General features: G+C 38.8%; 1 protein-coding gene across 1 annotated transcript; it reads right to left on the bottom strand.

The window, feature by feature from the left end:
- Positions 1-13,885: 13,885 nt before the first annotated feature.
- On the bottom strand, positions 13,886-14,827 carry LOC110573354 (olfactory receptor 10R2-like). The gene is given in 1 exon segment (XM_021681847.1): positions 13,886-14,827. A coding segment is annotated over 1 exon segment (942 nt).
- Positions 14,828-20,741: the final 5,914 nt, after the last annotated feature.

Genomic DNA, 20,741 nt, shown 5'->3' with positions numbered 1-20,741 from the left:
GCTGAAGATCTTGGGGCTTGTTAGCCTCCATGCTTGCTTGAGCCAAATCCTTATAATCATCTATCTGTCTATCATCTATCTATCTGTCTATCATGTATCTCTCTACCTGATGCATCTGTATGATCTACCTATATGAGATATATAGATATTCTACTGGTTAAAATTACATTATCAAAAGATGACTGTGTTATGTTAGCACCTTTGGTTTTCAAGTGAAAGAAATACAGTGCAATTTAGCATAAGAAAAGGGACTCGGTTAGCTTAAACAACTGGGAAGTTCAGGACAAATCTGATCAGATATGGCTCAATTCAGGAGTCTTGAATCACAGGTCAATCTCTGAGAAGTGTCCTCATCCATAATTTACTTCTCTTTAACATGTGTCACAACTTTATGTGCAGTTATGATTATTTCTTCCTCTACATATCTGTTTTCTACTCCATGGGGATCTTTCTCCCTATTTTGCTAGATGTATAACCCCATCTCTAGGATATTGCCTGATACATAATAGACATTCAATAACTATTTGTTGAGTGAATGAAGGTTTATTGAATAAGTATTTTCCTCTTTCTCTCTTTAATTTGACCTAGCTTCACTCTTTGTGTTAGATTTCTTTCTCCACCATCTGGCTTTATCCAAATAACAGGATAAAAATGGAGATGAGAGTCTAAACCTCCATTCTTAGTGATGCAATTCAAAAGGCTGAGAGAGTCACTCTACACAGCTATATATGGAATTTAATCAAGATTCCTCCTAGATAGTATAGAAGGCGGAGCACTATGTGGTTGACTTCACAGGCCTTTTTACCCAGCCCTATACTGAAGGATGGAGGGGGTAGGGTTTGTATCTCAACTGAAACACTTGAAATGGTTCCTAGATAAATTATGTCTTATTGTACGGCAAAAAGTGAAAAAAAATCCAACTTACACTGGATTCAATACATAAAACGGAAGATGAATCCATCAGCCCTTTATCTGAATATACATCAGCACATCAAGAGATTAGCTGCAGGGGTGCCTGGATGGCTCAGTCATTAAACGTCTGCCTTCGGCTCAGGTCATGATCCCAGGGTCCTGGGATCGAGACCCACATCGGGCTCCCTGCTCCACAGGAGACCTGCTTCTCCCTCTTCCACTCCCCCTGCTTGTGTTCTTTCTCTCACTGTGTCTCTCTCTGCCAAAATAAATAAAATCTTAAAAAAAAAAAGAGAGAGATTAGCTGCAGGCAAACTGTGAGTCATAGACTGTGATGTCATCAGCCCATGAAGTCATCAGCCCATGATGTCATCAGACCATGATGTCATTGGACAATGATATCATCAGAGCTCAGTCTGTCTTCCTAGCTCTCCTCTCTTCTCTCCTTCAGTTTCACCCTCTACCTGTGGTTTTCTTCATGGTACTGAAAATGGGAAGCAAAACTGAGGTCATATTTTTAATATATTGCTTGTACAGAGAAACAAAATAGCAAGAATTTGAGTATATTGTAGGGATTAGACTCAGTTTCTGCTCCCAAGTGTTGTACTGAGAGAAAACAGTAAAACTGACAACAGTAACCTTTCCTTGGCTAGAGATTTCAGCTATTGTCCTGTGTTCTTGAATCAATAATTCCAGTCACAGAATCTTGACCCTTTCAAACTTTCTGGTAATTTGTAGTTACTTGAATTAAATTTTCTTTGAAAAATACTTATATAATTTCCTGTTTCCTGCAATAATTTCCAACTGAATCAATGATTAAGTAGTTAATTAGGGAACTATTAAATAAAAGTATTCTATTTAAATCATGGGGTTAAAACTTTCATAAAAGTAAAGGGAAGTAGAAATTCTGCTTCTGGTCTCACTGAGTGTCTACTTAATCAACCGTCCTGAAGATAACTATTACAAAATCTGGGGGGAAAAAAACCCACAAAGGGCAACTACATGAAAGCACTAAAGATAGGATGACAGCAGGCAGATCTAGTGTGTAGTAAACACCTGGAAGAAGGTAAGTACACAGCATAAGCTTCTCTTTGATATACCTGTCAGTTTTAATGAAGGCCAGAGTCAGCATTGTTTGTAAAAAGGTTAAAACTCAAAAAGGAAACCAATAGGTTTTCTGGCACAAAGAACCAGGAGATAGAGTTTGGGGTAACCAGAATGCTGAGAGGTAAGGATAGAATCCTGGAAATGGGAGAGCCAGAGAGAGAGATTCATCCTACATATATGTTCTGTCCAAATGTCTGCTGATCCCCGAAGCACATCTGTGTGGTCAAGACTCAAAGCAACCCAGAATATGAAAGACTTAAACAGATATTTGAACCACCACCCAAGGGAACAAATTTTCAGTTTTAGTCCAAACAAGTTACTTGCCTACTGAAACTAAAAACACCAACAATTGTTAAATTATTTTAACAGAGTCTCTACAACATAATATTTACCAAGTCACACTTTAAATCCAAAATTATTTTACATAAACAGAACCAGAAAAATATGGCCATTCTCAGGAAAGAAGGCAGTCAATAGAGATCTGATGAGATGTAATTTGATGTTGAAATTAGTTGGCCAAGATTTTAAAACAGCTATGGTAACTGTGTCCAATGATATAAAGTAAAATGTACTTATAATGGGTGAACATATAACAAGTCTCAGAGGAGAAATAGAAACTGCAGAAAAAGAACCAAAAAAAAAGAAAAAAGAAAAAGAAAAAAATGATAGAACTGAAAATACATTATATGAAAACAAAAACAAAAACAAAACCACACAAAACTTCAATGGATGAGATTGGCATCAGAATGGAGGTAACAGAGGAAGGAAGCAGTGAATGTGAAGATAGAGCGATAGAAATGACTCAGTGTGAACAAGACAGAAAAATTATGAAAACAGATGAACAGAACCTCAAGCACATGAGGAACCACACTGATCAGTTTGACACATGTGTAATTGGAGCTCTATACAGGAATGAAATAGAGAATAAGGCAGAAAAATTATTTGAAAAAATAATGGCCAGAAATTTCACAAACGTTCTTCAAGACATGAATTTACAAATTCAAGAATCCCCACATATCTCAAGCAGGATAAATAAGAAGAAATCCATACCTCAGCACATCAGAGCCAAACTGAAAAATAAAAAAAATAAAATAAAAAGAACGATTTGTGAGACATGTTGATGGTATTTTGATAGGGATTACACTGAATGTGTAGATTGCTCTGGGTAGCATAGATATTTTAACAATATTTGTTCTTTCAACCCATGAACATGGAATATTTTTCCATTTCTTTCTGTCTTCCTCAATTTCTTTATGAGTGTTCTTTACTTTTCAGAGTACAGATCCTTTACCTCTTTTGTTAGGTTTATTCCTAGGTATCTTATGGTTTTTGGTACAATTGTAAATGGGATTGATTCCTTAATTTCTCTTTCTTCTGTCGCATTGTTAATGTACAGAAATGCAACTGATTTCTGGGCATTAATTTTATGTCTTGCCACGTTGCTGAATTCCTGTATGAGATCTCGCAATTTTGGGGTAGAGTCTTTTGGGTTTTCCACATAAAGTATCATGTCATCTATGAAGAGTGAGAGTTTGACTTCTTTGTCTCTTTGGATGCCTTTTATTTCTTTTTGTTGTCTATTGCTGGAACGCTCTTACATTGTTGGTGGAATGTAAGCTGGTGCAGCCACTCTGGAAAACAGTATGGAGCTTCCTCAAGATGTTAAAAATAGAGCTATCGTATGATCCAGCAATTGCACTATTAGGTATTTACCCCAAAGATACAAATGTAGTGATCCAAAGGGGCATCTGCACCCCAATGTTTATAGCAGCAATGTCCACGATAGTCAAACTGTGGAGGGAGCCCAGATGTCCATTGACAGATAACTGGATAAAGAAGATGTGGTATATATATACAATGGAATATTATGCAGCCATCAAAAAAGGATGTAGATGGAACTGAAGGGTATTATGCTGAGCAAAATAAGTCAATCAGAGAAAGACAATTATCATACGGTTTCACTCATATGTAGAATATAAGAAACAACATAGAGGATCATTGGGGAAGGGAGGGAAAAACTGAATGGGAAGAAATCAGAGAGGGAGACAAACCATGAGAGACTCTTAACCATAGGAAATAAACTGAGGGTTGCTGGAGAGGGGGGGGTAAGGAGATGGGGTAACTGGGTGACCAGCTTTCAGGAGGGCACATGATGTGATGAGCACTGGGTGTTATATTCAACTGATGAATTACTGAACTCTACATCTGAAACTAATGATGTACTGTACATTGGCTGATTGAATTTTTAAAGAATCTTGAAAGCAGACCAAAAAAAAAACCAATTAGGACCAGAAAACAGTGGAACACAAACCTAAAAACGATAAAAGGAAATAAATTAATAAAACTACTAATTTGGAATTCTATTTCCACTGAAATACTCTTTAGGATTGAAGGTAAAGTAAAGACATGTTTATCTAGTAGGAAACTAAGAAAATTTGTCTCAATAGACTTGAACTACCTTAAATACTGGAGGGAGGTTTTCAAGCTAAAGAGAAATTATACCAGACAGAAAGTCAAGTAGTTGGGTGTCAGAAAGTATATATTTCCGTTTTCCTTCCTAACTAGGGCTTTCCAAGTAAATAAACCTATAACCTAACTTGAAGGACAAGGCTTGAAACCTAAAATCTGCTAAATAATTAGTGGTAGATTGACCTTCTGAGAAGTATGTATTCCCTCTCAAAGGGGAGGAAACCTAGAACCTTGGAACCAGGTGTTTATCTTCCAAAGAATTGCAAATAACAAGGGAGCACATGTCCCTCTCCCTCTCTCAGGAGGGGAAGGTAACTATTTCACTCCTAGATAAGCTCCCAGATTCCTAATTTCAGGGTTATTCATCTGCGGTACAGACCTCCATGTGTGTATGGTGACATCTGGCTCTCATCACACAACCCAGAAGGATTAGGTCAATAGGAACCTATTCAGTCATTGCTGTAAGTAACAATAATTTATCCATCTTCTGAAAACCTCATGTTTACTTCCAGGATAATATGAACAAATAGAGATATTTAAAAAGCTATCATCAAGAAGAAATGAGCATTAAAATTATAAATATTTGAGTAAACATAAAAAATATTTTTTCTTCTTAATTTCTTTAGAATACTTATGAATAAAGCAAAAAAATGCTACATTTTCCTATGGGTTTTTATTCCTTTTTTTTTTTTTTTGAGAATGAGAAGGGGGGGAGGGGCAGAGGGAGAGAATCTCAAGCAGACTCCATGCCCTGTGCAGAGCCTGACACAGCTTGATCTCATGGCCCTGAGATCATGACCTGAGCCGAAACCAAGAGATGGATGCTTAACTGACTGAGCCACCCAGGTGCCCCCTTTTTAATTCTTTTTTTTTTTTGATGGGGGTGGGGCAGAGGGCCTATGGATTTTTAATGCAGAGAGATGTAATGCACTTTAGCATAAAGGATAAGGTAGGATAAACGATGTATGTAATTCCAAGGCTTCCACATTTCAAGTATAGTCACAACATTAACCCTAAGTAGATTGTAAAAATTATGGATGGAATTGTACTTCAGCTCTAAACCTTTCTGTAATTGCTCTCGTGATACTGGAACACTTCTCCCCTACCAGCTGTCATGACAGTAAGCTTTGTCAATAGAAGATGCTGAGGGGACAGCAGAGCTAGAAGGGGACCCTGTTCCTGGTTCTCCTGTGCTCTCCTCCAACTGGAGGCCATCAGTGCAAGGGACACCCAATGGCTGCACTGTTCCCACTGGCAATTCTCCCAGAAATTTCCATGTTGATACACTTCCCATGGATGCCTTCTTCAGTGCTTCAGAGGGTGACTCCCCAGCAAGTTCTGAGGTGTAGCTCCTCCCAAAGATGGCTTCCCTGAGAAACCTAGAGGGAGGAATCCAGAGGGAATTGCACTGATTCCAAAGCTACCTCTAAAAAGACAGTTTGGAATTAGTATAAATGTGGACAAATAGATCCAAATAGGGTGTCCAGAAATAGATCCACATGTGTATAGGCAATTAATTTTCTACAAGGCTGCTGAGGAATTCAGTGCAATAATCTTTCCAATAATGATGCATTTGGGTGGAAAAAAGAATCTTGCTGTTTTCTCTTACCATATAAAAATAAACTGGAAATGAATCATTACCTTGCCTGGAAGAGCTGGTATTATAAAACTTCTAAAAAATCACACTGGATGAAATCTTAGTGAGCTTGGGTTTTGCAAACATTTCTTAAATATGACTCAAAATGTATGAGCTATACAATTCAAAATCAATAAGTTGGACTTTATTGAAATGAAAGAAAACTCTGTTCTTCAAAGACACTGGTAGAAAATTAAAAGTAGAAGAAGAAGAAGAAGGTAGCAGGAGGGGAAGAATGAAGTGGGGGAAATCGGAGGGGTAGACGAACCATGAGAGACGATGGACTCTGAAAAACAAACTGAGGGTTCTAGAGGGGAGGGGGTTGGGAGGATGGGTTAGCCTGGTGGTGGGTATTGAGGAGGGCACATTCTGCATGGAGCACTGGGTGTTATGCACAAACAATGAATCATGGAACACTACATCTAAAACTAATGATGTAATGTATGGGGATTAACATAAGAATAAAAAAATTTAAAAAAAAGAAAATTAAAAGTAAATCACAACATGGTAGAAGTGTTTTGATAACATAGATATGACCCAAAAAAGTACTTAGAAAATATAAAGAACTCCTACAATCCAATAAGAGGACAAACAATCAAATCCAAAAATCGGAAAGGCAGTTACATTCCAATTGGGAAATGAATAACAGGTGTTGGAAATACTCAACTAAAGAAAATACAGAAATAGCCGATGGACACACAAAAAGATATTCAACATCTTTAGTCAGGAAGGACATTCCAGCTCAGCCACAGTCAGATCCCATTACACATCTACGTGATGGATGAATTTAAGACTGATAGGTTATGTTGAGGATGACAAGCAACTGGTAACTCTCACACATTGCTGTGGAGAGTGTCAGATGGCAAACTGCTTTGCCTAACTGTTGGACAATCTCTTATAAAGTTAACATATATTTACTACATGACTTCTCAATTCCACACCTAGATATTTGCTTAACAGAATGAAAAAACTCTATGCATTATGGAAATATGTGCACACAAATATTTGTACAGCTCTGTCCCTAAGAGCTGAAAACTGAGAAAGAACTACATGCCCATTATCGGGTGCCTGCATAGACACACTGCAGTGTTATTTATACAATGCAACAAAAAGAATGAACTCCAAAGTCACAGACGGCATGGATAAACTTCAAAAATATGCCTAACGGAAAAGGCCAAAAACCAAAAAAGTACATGCTATGTGATTCTATTCATATGAAATTCTAGTATTGTCAAATGCAGTGGTGATCTAGGGAACTGATTGGGAGGGGGCACGTGGGACAATTTCGGGGTGTTGGAAATGTTTTATATCAATTATGGTGGTAAGTACATGGGTATAAATATTTGTCAAAACACAGTAGACCATACACTAAAAGTGGGTGTCTTTTATTATATATAAGCTATGTCTTGATGTCTTTCGTTAAGAGATGAAACATAAATGAACCCAACACCACATATAAAAGCTAATGCTGGAAAGCAGCTAGAAGCAAATGTGAGAGGAGGTTTCCTTCACCTTGATTTAGGAAAATATTTTAGACAAGACCCAAGAAGCATTAAACATAAAAGAATAAATTTATAAGTAAATTTAATCAAAATTTAAAAGCTCACTCTCATTAAAAACACTATTGAGAAAACAGAGATGCAAGCTACAGACTTGGGGAGAATATTCACAATACATGTATCTTACAAACAACTTTAATCCAGTATTTATAAATAAGTCCTAGAATTCAACAATTAAAAAAGCAGTCTTATTAAAATAGGTAGAAGACTAGAACAATTTGCTAAAAAGGCATATGAATAACAATAAGAAAATTTTTTAAAAAGTGTTCAACACAATTAGATATCAGGGTAATACAAAATAAAACTAAATGAGATGCTACTTACCCTACTAGAATGACTAATATATTTAGAAAAATGAAAACAAAAGCAAAACAAAACACTTGACCTTACCAAAAGTTGTAAAGAATATTAAGCAACCGGTGGGAGTTTCATGTGGCACACCCGCTTTAAAAAACAGTGGGCAACATCTTATAGAATTAAATATATATCTACCCAGACACAAGAGAGAGGAATAAAAGCAAATGTCCACAAAAGACCTTTGCAAAATATGTTCATGGCAGGTTTATTCATAATAGCCAATAAGAAGCAACAACCCAAATGTCTATAAACAGATAAATGGGTAAGTATATTTTTGCATATTTATACAAGAGAAGCCTACACAGCTATGAAAGAACAGAATGCCATGAGATTTTTTTTTTCAGCAACAAAAAAGAAGGAAATTCTGCCACATAGATGGAACGTGAGGACATTATGCTTAACAACATAAGTCAGACAGAGAAAGATAAATACTGTATGATCTCACTTATATGTGGAGTCTCAGAAAGCTGAACTCATAGTCACAGAGAGTAGAATGGTAGTTGCCAGGGGAGGAAGGTGAGGAGGATGGGAGATGTTGGTCAAAGGGCACACACTTGTAGTTATAAGATGAGTAAGTTCTGGGGTCTAAGGTACAGCATGATGACCTTAGTTAACAACACCGTTGTGTTATATACTTGAAAGTGGCTGAGAGAGTAGATCTTCAATGTTCTCACCACACACACAGAAAAGGTGATTTGTGAGGAGATGGAGGTGTGAACTGACCTGACTGCGGTGATCACTTCACAATATACACGTGTATCATGGTTACGTTACACACTGTTATCTTACACAATGTTATATGCCAGTATATCTCAATAAAGCCAGAAAAAAGAGAAATCAATAGTGTGTTGTCTCAAGGCAGGAAGCCAGCTGGAAAGTGGCATGGAATAATATTTAGGGTGATAGAACTGTTTTATTTCGTGATTGCTGTGGTGGTTAAGTAGGTGAATGTATTTGCAAAAACTCACAAATAACTTACACTTAAAATACTTGAATTTTATTTATGTAAATTATTTCTCAATTTAAAAATAAGGGAAAAGTGAATGCAAAAGGGAAGTTAAAATCCCCATGGCCACATTTTTAAGAATCAAATCAACAAAATATACTCAAGAAACTCAAAATATGGTATTAAAAATTGTGAAAGAGAAAGCAGAGGAAAAGACTGATTTTTTTCCTGATAATCCTAGTATCATGAGAACAAGAAGAAAAAACAACTGTCAGTGGCAAGAACCTAAAAATCAATTGGCCAACTTGAGAACATCATCCAAAACAGGGAAAGCTTATGGTCTCCGTTAACGGTTGGATAATTTCTGGTGGCAGCACAAGAGGACCTCCTGCTAGAAGGCTGGCGGTGTGAAGGTGGTCCAGGCTCCCCTTTGGGAGTGCAGGAAAACCAGTCTCACACAGATGAACTCAGACAAAGATCACACTCAGATCGCCCACAAAGTTATTCCAAGGGACCATCCAGTGGAACAACACCCCAGTTGGAATTAGCCGTGTACCTGTATAGTGACAGTCCAGATGCAGACTCTCCTCCACATAAAGGCTTCCTGCCCCGGTGGGGACCTTGCTTGGTGGGGAGGCTTCAGCTGTCCACCTCTCCAGGAGTTTCATTAGCAACACAGACAGCTCGTCCTATGTAGCAGTCTCTCCCACAGCGACCCACACCCAAACATTGACTGATGTGGGTTCCTAAAGTTCTGGCCATCTTGGCCCAACACGAGGTCCCTCTGAACAGTCATTGTTCTACAGAACTCACCTCCAGGGGGGCTGACGCTGCCTCCGAGATGGGAGTCCCTTCAGCAGGACCATCTTTTCTGCCCAGGATAGCCATCCCACAAGTGTGAATCCCATGCATTTACTAATAAACATCCTACATGCCACGCCCTCTCAGAGTGGGCTTCCTGGAGAGCTCACCTTGAAAGAGCCTGGAAGATTCATCCATGAAACAGATGGAAACCCCTACCCAATATTTCAGAATAAGCTGAAAGGAATTAAAGAAATAATAGAATATGCAAAATACTAGCAAAGAGCAGAATTTAAAAGAATTCAGTTATGAGTGATTAGAGGAAGGGAAGTCTTGGAAAGCAAAGGGATAGATCAGGAAGCAGCTAGAAATGAACAAAAAACATTTCATAAATGAAGTCTAAACTTGGGAGAGCTATGCCTGTATAAACATAATGGATAAGACCATCAACAGGAAAAGCAGATATGAAAGAGGGAGAACTAGAGAAAGGCTGAAAGTAATTCTGGAGAGTGCATCCTCTAGATTTCTAACCTTACAAACTTTGAAGCCAGCCAAGCACGAAACATGACATGAGAGGCCTCCAGAGCTGTTTCTGTTGTAGAAAGCAGAGTAATGAGATGTTAGTGATATTCCAGGTTTTGAGCTATTTAGGTTCTCTCTGTGAAAGTTCATTGCTGCGCCAATCATGTTTGTATGCTTTCCTGTTGCTGTTTTGCTTCCTTAAAGTGAACATGATATACGGTTCTTTCATGAATGCAATATGTTTTATATGAAGGTATTAACGATAATATTTTCTGTTCTCTGCATTTTTATATTTCCTCTGAAAATATTTTGCTCTTATGTCTTGACCTCCGTGTTCTTCTTCAGATGTCTGGCAAGCCTTGGATGCTCAAATATATTGCAGACTGTGGCACTGGAAAACTTGCTAGAAGCTGTGTGTGGGTGTACCTAAGACTGGTGGGCTCCCTGTAGGAGGAGAGCCAGGCAGAGCAAAGTCACTCATTTTGTTGAGATTACTCTGGCAGAAAGAGATCATCCTCTTTCCTAAGGGACTTGTTTAAGCGGGGCTGTCACCTTCTGGGGGCCGAGGTGGGGAGAAGCCGGCGACAGGCACGCTCACGCTCACACTCACCCCTGCTTCACGCACAGCTCCTGCTGCGCCACCTGCTCTGGAAAAGAAACCCCCAGGCTCATCCTGGCATGGAAGAAATAGAAAGCAACCCTATCAGGCGAGAGTCTGCGGTCTGGTCTCTGAGCTCTTCGTTATCAAGTTGTGATGAGATGGGTATGAAATGCAACGCAGTGAGCAACTGTTGCGGAATGTGACATTACGGAGACATCCCATCAGTGCACACACACCTTTTGTACTGGACCTCTCTCAGATGTTCTTTTCCTTTCATTTCTCTAATACTTTATTTATTTTTTTTTAATTTAAATTTTAGGTGGTGCAATATTGGTTTCTGGAGTAGAACCCAGTGATTCATCACTTACATACAACACCCAGTGCTCGTCACGACAAGTGCCCTCCTTAATGTCCATCCCCCACCCCCCTCCCCTCCATCAACCCTCAGTTTGTTCCTTGTCGTTAGGAGTCTCTTATGGCTTGTTACCCTCTCTCCTTTTTCTCTTTACCCCTTCCCACATGTTCATCTGTTTTCTTTCTTAAATTCCACATATGAGTGAGATCATATGGTATTTGTCTTTCTCTGACCAACTTATTTCACTTAGCATTTTTATTGTTTTACCAAAGTATTGTGATGAAACGGGCAAAGAAAAGAAATCTGTCCTTCTGCAGGTAATCTGAGCAGCACCGAGCGAGAAGCTGTCCTCCTTCCTGAGACATTAACCAATCTTGCTCTTTTCCACAGTACTGGGAAGGTTTGAGAGTGAGGAGGATGTCCAGATGCAGTTCTGTGCTGGGACCCAGTTTGCTTTTGGTGGGTTTCCCACCTCGTGCAGGTTTCCTACCTTTCAGCTTTGTCCCTTCTGCTTAGAATCTTTTTTTTTTTTGCCTCTATAACTTTTTTTTAATCCTTCCTGTGTATTATCCTCTCCTGTTTGCTTCTTGATGAGTGCTTTTGTGTTTATTATTTTAGTGGGTTTTGGAATAAAATATATGTGTGAAATCCCAAAAAGTTTATTTAGCATTTAAAAAATAGATTTCATAACAAAATTCGTAAGTCAGTATTGCTAGAAATATAATTGTGAAGTATTTGAAATGAGCACAATGAAACCATGACAAAATATGTACACACAAAACAAATCATAATCTCTCATACTAAAATGACTTAATTAAAAAATTAAGATGATATCCATAATATGATACTATTTTAATCTAAATAAAATATTTCAAAGAGAAAAATCTGGAAAAAACTTAAAATGCAATAAATTCTAAAAATAGGACTTGTACCAGTCACATTTTGTCACTAACACACACACACAAAATATAAGTAAATAATAGAAGTTATTTAAATATTAGCAAGGAAATATCTATTATAAATAAACAAATACTTCTTCCTAAAAAATATTTGGGCAATAAATGACAATTGCAAACATGTTAGGAAGGAAATAAAAAAGAACAGAATGAATTAATGGAAATAGCCCATGCCGTGCTTATAGAGATATGTAGTGCTCTAAATGTCTTAATTATTTAACGACTAAGAATGAAAATAATATAAAAAGATTTAATCCAAAACCTAAAAAATGGGAAACAAAAATAGAAATAGAGGTAATAATTTTTAAATATAAGAGCATTATTGACGATTATACTACTTTAATTTGAAAATCTAAATAAACTTAACAAGAGAGAATGTAGTTACATTTCACCTGGAAATGGAGTCATTTGTGAAATATGAACTTCACTTTCATTCATTATGCTTCAAAGAAAATATTGATATGCTCCAGCATGTCCAGAGGGCCATACACAAGAAGACAGAGTGTCTGAAATTCAGGTCATATAGGTAATAGGAAAAGTCCCAATTGTCATAACCACCTCAAACATCTGTGAGCCAAGATTGGAGTCAGTGCATGATATGAGAGACAGAGAGTGTGAAAATCATAGAAAGGTGAGTATCTGCTACAACAAAGGGAAAGCAACAGATCAGCAAAGGATGGGTTCCCTGGGAGGTACTAAGGAAGGACCTTCTGGACAGGGGACATGTGGGACAAGAGGGCCACCAGAGTCCTTCTATCTCAAAGTACAGAGTCTGATGACAACTTTGAAACTGGGTAGCTCCCTCTCCTTACTGGATTCAGTGTGGAATGCCATGGAGACCTCTCCTCCAGCCTTCTTCCGGGGACTGGATGGTGGATTATTTTTTCCACTCATTTATGTAGCATATCTTCTACGTTATGTAACAAGCAGTTCAAAGGGGTAGTCAGAAAAGGCACCCAGAAATATCATTTTCAGAGAATTGGAAGAAATAAAAGGTCCTTGCAAAGATGCTCAAAGCCTTAATTAATATGAGCTTCCACTCTCTGCAGTTGTACATTTTACATGTGCTTTCTTTCATCTGATCCATTAGATACAAACAAAAACCCTGTGAATTAGAAAAGAAAAATTATACTATCTTTATTTTCCATATTTTAAAATTCAGATTCAGAGAACAATTGTGACTTTCTTAAAGTCATGACTTAACCAGTGTCGGGTTGAAACCTTCTAATTTCTAGTGGAGTAAATGATTTCCCCATCATGTCATGCCCTCACATCTAAGCCACCTTCAGACTCGAGCACCTCCTTTTAAGCTGGACGTAACCTTAAACAAAGAGCACCATCAGGGCTTTGGGGCAAACAAGCCAAAGATAGAGCAAGGTTTTTAAGAGCCTTTTGAGAACTATAAATCATAAGGAGATAAGGAGGAGGAGGAGAGCAAACCTTTGTGACAGACACTGTGCTATCTCCTTTAATCTTTACAACAGCCTTGAGAGGAACATATTATCATGCCTGCTTTACTAAGAGAATATTTAGACCCTGCAACATCAAACAACTTGTCTAAGGCCACACATTTATACAGACAGATATTACCAGAAACTGTTATGAGTTGAACACGTAGTGACACATTTGGCCCAAATATGTGTGTACTATTGAAAATGTTTTAACTATAAAGTCTTAAGAGAAACCCCAGTCTTCCCAATCATTTTCCGAATGGCCAGCTGTACATCTTTGTTCCTAAGGCTGTATACCATTGGGTTCAACAGGGGGGTGATGATAGTGTAGGTCACTGTCACCAGCCTGTCTTTTCCTGATGAGTATTTGGCTGAGGGCCGAAGGTAGACAGAGGAAGCACAGCCATAGTGGACAATGGCCACAATAAGATGGGAGGCACAAGTGGAGAAGGCTTTTCGCTTGCCCTCAGCAGATGGGATCTTCAGGATGGTATGGACAATGAAGCCATATGAGATACAGATGAATATCAAGGGCACAACAAGCACCAGGACGCCACAGATGAAGATGACCAGCTCATTGATGTAGGTTTCAGCACAGGCAAGTCGGATAACTGGTGAGATGTCACAAAAGTAGTGGTTGACCTTGTTGGAGCCACAGAAAGGGAGGCTGAAGACCAAAGTTGTTCCCACCAGAGATATTAGGAAGCCACTAACAATGCAACTTGCTGCCAGCTGTCCACACACCCTCCAGTTCATGAGAACGGGGTAGCGCAAGGGCTGGCAGATGGCAGTGTAGCGGTCATAACCCATAACTCCCAGAAGCAGGCAATTGGTGACAGCAAAGCCGAGGAAGAAGAACATCTGGGTGGCACAGCCCATGAAGGAGAGAGTCCTGAGGACAGAGAGCAGGTTGATAAGCATCTTGGGCAGGATAACAATTGTGTAGAAGACTTCAGAGGTTGAAAGGACACAAAGAAAGAAGTACATGGGTGTGTGGAGGCTGCGGTCCAGGTGGATGACGGAGATGATGGTGAAGTTTCAACTCAGGATGATCAAATAGAGGCAGAGAAAGAACACAAAGAGGACAGGCTGCAATTCACCGAAGCTGGAGAAACCCAGAAGGAGGAACTCAGTGACCTGGGAAGAATTGGCCATGGAGAGTGGACACAGAACAAAGCCAGTGTGATCAGGTCCAGAGACCTCTGGGACGGAGGAATAGAGAGACTTACCCTTCGTAACGTAGACAGCACCAGTCTGGTGTGAATGAGAAACAACTGGAAAGAAAGAGAAAAAAAGGATTATAAATTAACCAAAAATTATCCTAAATTAATATGTATCCACAGTGCTGTTTCTCTGCCAATGATTTTAGCAGTGAATCTGGGGTAAGTGTTCACACGAAGACATAATATTTGCTCAAATAAAGCCTATCCTTTCACCCCCCACTCCACTCTTGCAGACTTATGTACTCTCCACTTAATTATTTGATGATCTAATATTCAAAAGAAACTTTATGTTAATTATGATTTTCCGTGGTCATAGCTTTATCCACATTGCTAATATGTATATTCCATAAGCAATAGCACCAGTGTCTGAGGATCCACCTCTTACCTGCTTTTAATACATTCATCATCTAGGGAAACACCCTTGATCTGTCTTTGTGTTGCTGACCTCTGAAGAATACAGCTCCTTTTCATTATTAACCGTTTACCCCATTTCCATGCAGTCATTCATTAAAGGTTAATTTGGTTTAGACCTACTGCTTCTGTCTTAGAACTAGTTTTATGATTCCTCTCCACACCCTTGAAGGACAGTAAGCCTGATTTCCCTTGCATAAAAACCATGGCTGGAAGAATTTAGTTTGATTCAGCTTTTGCTGGTTGCCAATTGAGTTGCACGGCTTATCCCTGATATACCTGACCTGGAGACTCGTTAGACCATCTTTCCCAGGATCTGTCTGTGAATTCCTGGGTAAGGAGGCTCAGATACTTTCCCTAATGCTTCTGATAAGTTATTGTTCCTAGTGCTAGATTATATATATTTTAAATCAAAACATTTTTGTCCTTTCCCACCTCTTGCCCAGATCTATTTCTTCGTAAGGATTCTGTGTCTCAGTAGAACGGTTCAAAATCCTCCTCATCATGTAAGCTGTGAATTTCTGAGACATATTTAAATACATTATTTTTCTCATCCTCCAAATGCAATCTGTTTTTGTTCTGCAATACTTCTAGGATCATTTCTTCTTTTCTGTAAGAAATTAGCTCTAGTCTGGACTACTCCAAGAGCATGATAGACAGACCCCCTGGTTTATATCTCATTCCACTCTAAACCATCCTCCACTGTGACCTCAGAGTTGTCTTCTGACAAGACAAATCCTAATCCTATTAACAGAACTAAATAACACTTAATTGTCTACAAAGCTAAGGCAATCATTCTGTGTCTCATATTTTTCCCCAATATAACTTTCCACGCATAACTGCCACTGTATATTCCTTCACATATGCTTTAGTGTTGAAAAACTTTGAACAACCATGTCATTTTTTATCCTACCTTCTAAATCTGGAAATCATCCATACTTTATGTTTGTGGTTGTTGTTGTTTTTTCTTCTTTTAATGTGACTTCTTTAAATTCTCAGTTAAAGTAACATTGACACATTGACTCCTCCTTACAACTTCCTAATTGGACTTTATTGTCACTTTCTCTTGGTTTTGTTAGCAATTGTTGGAATCTCAGTTGTCACTAGTATTATGTGATGTCTTTGACTTCACAACGTGTCAATTACCAGACTTACAGTAGTGTCTAGTATGCACCAGGTGCTTGAAGGCTTGCTCAAGAAAAAATAGATGACCCATATCCCAGGGCTTCTTCTAAATTATTTCAGAATACCCAAGAGGTATGATTCCAGGGGTTTTCCAAACTTGTTCCCTTAATATTCATTTGACATATAATATTAACCTTCTGCTTTAACATTTTGGGATAAAAAAAAAAAATCTCTCCAGTGTCATTCTCTAAATGCAGAGACAAAAGAATCATTAAAAATTGCTGCTTTTCCAATTATCATGTGGTTTCCTCCATTATCTCAACTAGCTAAACTTTTAAATTTTAATTTAAATAGCACTTTGTTAGTATTATTTTTTTTAAGATTTTATTTATTTATTTGACAGAGAGAGACACAGTGAGAGAGGGAACACAGCAGGGGGAATGAGAGAGGGAGAAGCAGGCTTCCCGCAGAGGAGGGAGCCAATGCAGGGCTCGATCCCAGGACCCTGGGATCATAAGCTGAGCTGAAGGCAGACCCTTAACGACTGAACCACCCTAAATAGCATTTTGTTAGTCTTAAAGACCTTTGCAAATAACAAAACTTCTATCATTGTTTGCTCTTTTGCTTAGACAAAGGTATAGCAAAATTTTAAAATGGGACTAAAATCAGGAGCTTTCACTCCTATTTTGGTATCTTTGAATTGCCCATCTCTAAACTTTATAAGTAAGGAATACACACCATGCTTTTGACTGGAACAGTCTCCACTGATGCTCTTCCTGAGATGTCATCTCCAGCTTCCCAATGTCCTGGTCTACATCCTTTGAGTTTGTTCTTTTATAGGACCATCCCAAGAAAAAGCAGTGACCTGTTATCCAGGGAGGGTTGGGGTTCGTTTGGAAAGGAAAGAAAGGCCATGTTACTGGCTGACCATTCTGTGACCCTCCCGCACAGTACTCACAAGACATCATCTACTTTTTCAGAGTCATCCTTGGAACCTATGAAGCAACTGAAATTTGAAAATGAATTCCCTATTAACAAAAAACAGAAAGCTTTGGCTCTCTTTAACCTGGTTGAGGAAGCTACATACAATATTTGGTGAATAGAAGATCTTGGAAGGGAAGATGCTACAGATTCAGAGAAAAGCTTTGGGAAAATAAGGAGGGGAATAAATGAAAAGGAAAATTGGGTAATTCAATTGTCTTTTTTTTTTTTATTCAGTTGTATTCTTAACAAAATAAAAGGTGAATTAATTTTTCATTACCTGGCTCAATGACTTCATCAGTGTAAGTGAAGCCAGTTCCTTAAGCTGGTTTAAAAAGACAGCTAATTCTTCACCCCCAATTACCTTTACAGCCTCCTCCTCTAAATTGCCATCACACGGGAATTAACTGAAATACAGTTTTCTATATATGTTTTGCCTTTTAAGATTTTATGCTTAGAGAATGCATGTGTGAGAGACAGAGACACACACAAAGAAAGTGAGAGACAGAGACAGAGAGGGAGAAAAAGATAGGGAGGGAGAAAGGGGGAGGCAGAGAAAGAGAGACAGAGAGAGGGGGAGGGAGAGGGAGAGGGGGAGAAGGAGAAGGGATTCTCAGTCTCTAATATTCTCTTCCCTTTATCCGGGGCCCACCCATTGGTCACATTCTTTTTTTAAAGACACCAGTTACTGAACTTCCCCTAATCTGTACAGGAAGATTTTGCAGTTTCTACTATATTTAACATTTAGTATACTTCAAGATTGTTTCCTGTGTCTTTATCAAAATACTTAGCCTGTTATGTCCAAATTATGGTTTCCTGATTGTCTCTCCAGTAGACTTGAAAACCTCAGGAATAAAGACCATACCTTATTCCCTATGTATCCTCAAACCTTAACTCAATATTTAAATTAATGATATATAAGTGCTTGATGAATAAATACATTCAATAGTCCATTAATGAATTAATAATGATCCTAATTAGTTCTTTTTACAGCAGCTGGGTTCCCTGTGCACCACCGTGTGCTCCTAAGTGAGAACACTCACTGCTTATGTTCTCTGTCATTCCACGTTCTCTATAAATTTCATTTTCTTCCTTTCTGTTTTATTTTTATTTATTAATTTCAAAGGGGGGAGGGGCAGAGGGATAGAGTGAGAGAGAATCTTAAGAAGACTCCCTGCTCGGTGTGGAGCCTGACACAGGATTCAATCCCACAACCTTGAGATCATGACCTGAGCCAAAATCAAGAGTCAGATGCTTAACTGACTGAGCCACCCAGGTGCCCCTCACTTTCTTTCTAAATCTAATGCTGTACCCCTCCTATGAAACAATCAAACTGATTCTGAGGCTCTGCCTTCTTGTTGACCTCCATCTCTGCCCCCACAGTTTCCACTATCCAGTTGTCCTTTCTGACATTTAGTCACAGTTCCCACTACTGATCACGGGGGCAAAGTAAGTCATTGGCTCATGAGAAAACTCAACAATTTAAATTCTGACATACAAAAAATGACTCATTGTCACTATTCTTCTCAATAAGGAAACCCAAGTCCCTAAATAAAAATAAAAATTTTACAATCTTCAAATCAGAGTGCTAGTGACTGGTGACATGCGGGCCTCTTCATTCTCAGACACTTCTTCGAAACTTCTGTGAAATTTTTCTAGGTGAAATTTGCCAAAATTGTCTTCCCTGTCATAATGTACCAGAGTTCTTCTTTCATTTTCCATCAACTGTCTGAACCAATATAAGGAAACTGTCTACATGACTCCACAGAAAATATCACCTGTGCCTCTTCTCCATGAGCAGTTTAGCTAATGCCTCAGTAAGCATCACCAGGGGTGTTTGTCCCTTCTGCTTTGGCATGGCCTCAATGTCTTTTTGGTAACTGAGGTCCCCTCCTCCATAGGGAGTTAATTACCACATGGTGCCCAATGCTTGTCCATAATTTCCCCAATTAGCAAGTAGAACTATGGTAATACACTAAGAGAATTTGTTGGTCAAAGAGAAGGTCTTTTCTTTTCTTTTTTATTATGTTATGTTAATCACCATACATTACATCACTAGTTTTTGATGTAGTGTTCCATGATTCATTGTTTGCGTATAACACCCAGTGCTCCATGCAGAATGTGCCCTCTTTAATAACCATCACCAGACTAACCCATCCTCCCACCCCCTCCCCTCTAGAACCCTCAGTTTGTTTTTCAGAGTCCATCGTCTCTCATGGATTGTCTCCCCCTCCAATTCCCCCACTTCATTCTTCCCCTCCTGCTACCTTCTTCTTTTTTTTTTAAACATATAATGTATTATTTGTTTCAGAGGTACAGATCTGAGATTCAACAGTCTTGCACACTTCACAGTGCTCACCATAGCACATACCCTCCCCAATGTCTATCACCCAGCCACCCCATCTCTCCCACCCCCACCACTCCAGCAACCCTCAGTTTGTTTTCTGACATTAAGAATTCCTCATATCAGTGAGGTCATATGATACATGTCTTTCTCTGATCGACTTATTTCGCTCAGCATAATACCCTCCAGTTCCATCCACATTGTTGCAAATGGCAAGATCTCATTCCTTTTGATGGCTGCATAATATTCCATTGTATATATATACCACCTCTTCTTTATCCATTCATCTGTTGATGGACATCTTGGCTCTTTCCACAGTTTGGCTATTGTGGACATTGCTGCTATAAACATCGGGGTGCACGTACCCCTTCGGATCCCTACATTTGTATCTTTGGGGTAAATACCCAGTAGTGCAATTGCTGGGTCGTATGGTAGCTCTATTTTCAACTTTTTGAGGAACCTCCATACTGTTTTCCAGAGTGGTTGCACCAGCTTGCATTCCCACCAGCAGTGTAGGAGGGTTCCCCTTTCTCCACATCCCCACCAACATCTGTCATTTCCTGACTTGTTAATTTTAGCCATTCTGACTGGTGTGAGGTGGTATCTCATTGAGGTTTTGATTTGGATTTCCCTGATGCCAAGCGATGTTGAGCACTTTTTCATGTGTCTGTTGGCCATTTGGATGTCTTCTTTGGAAAAATGTCTGTTCATGTCTTCTGCCCATTTCTTGATTGGATCATTTGTTCTTTGGGTGTTGAGTTTAATAAGTTCTTTATAGATCTTGGATACTAGCCCTTTATCTGATATGTCACTTGCAAATATCTTCTCCCATTCTGTCGGTTGTCTTTTGGTTTTGTTGACTGTTTCTTTTGCTGTGTAAAAGCTTTTTATCTTGATGAAGTCCCAATAGTTCATTTTTGCCCTTGCTTCCCTTGCCTTTGGCTATGTTTCTAGGAAGAAGTTGCTGCAGCTGAGGTTAAAGAGG

Source organism: Neomonachus schauinslandi, chromosome 6, assembly GCF_002201575.2.
Source record: "Neomonachus schauinslandi chromosome 6, ASM220157v2, whole genome shotgun sequence".
Taxonomy (NCBI): domain Eukaryota; kingdom Metazoa; phylum Chordata; class Mammalia; order Carnivora; family Phocidae; genus Neomonachus; species Neomonachus schauinslandi.
This window is presented reverse-complemented; position numbering and strand designations above follow the sequence as displayed.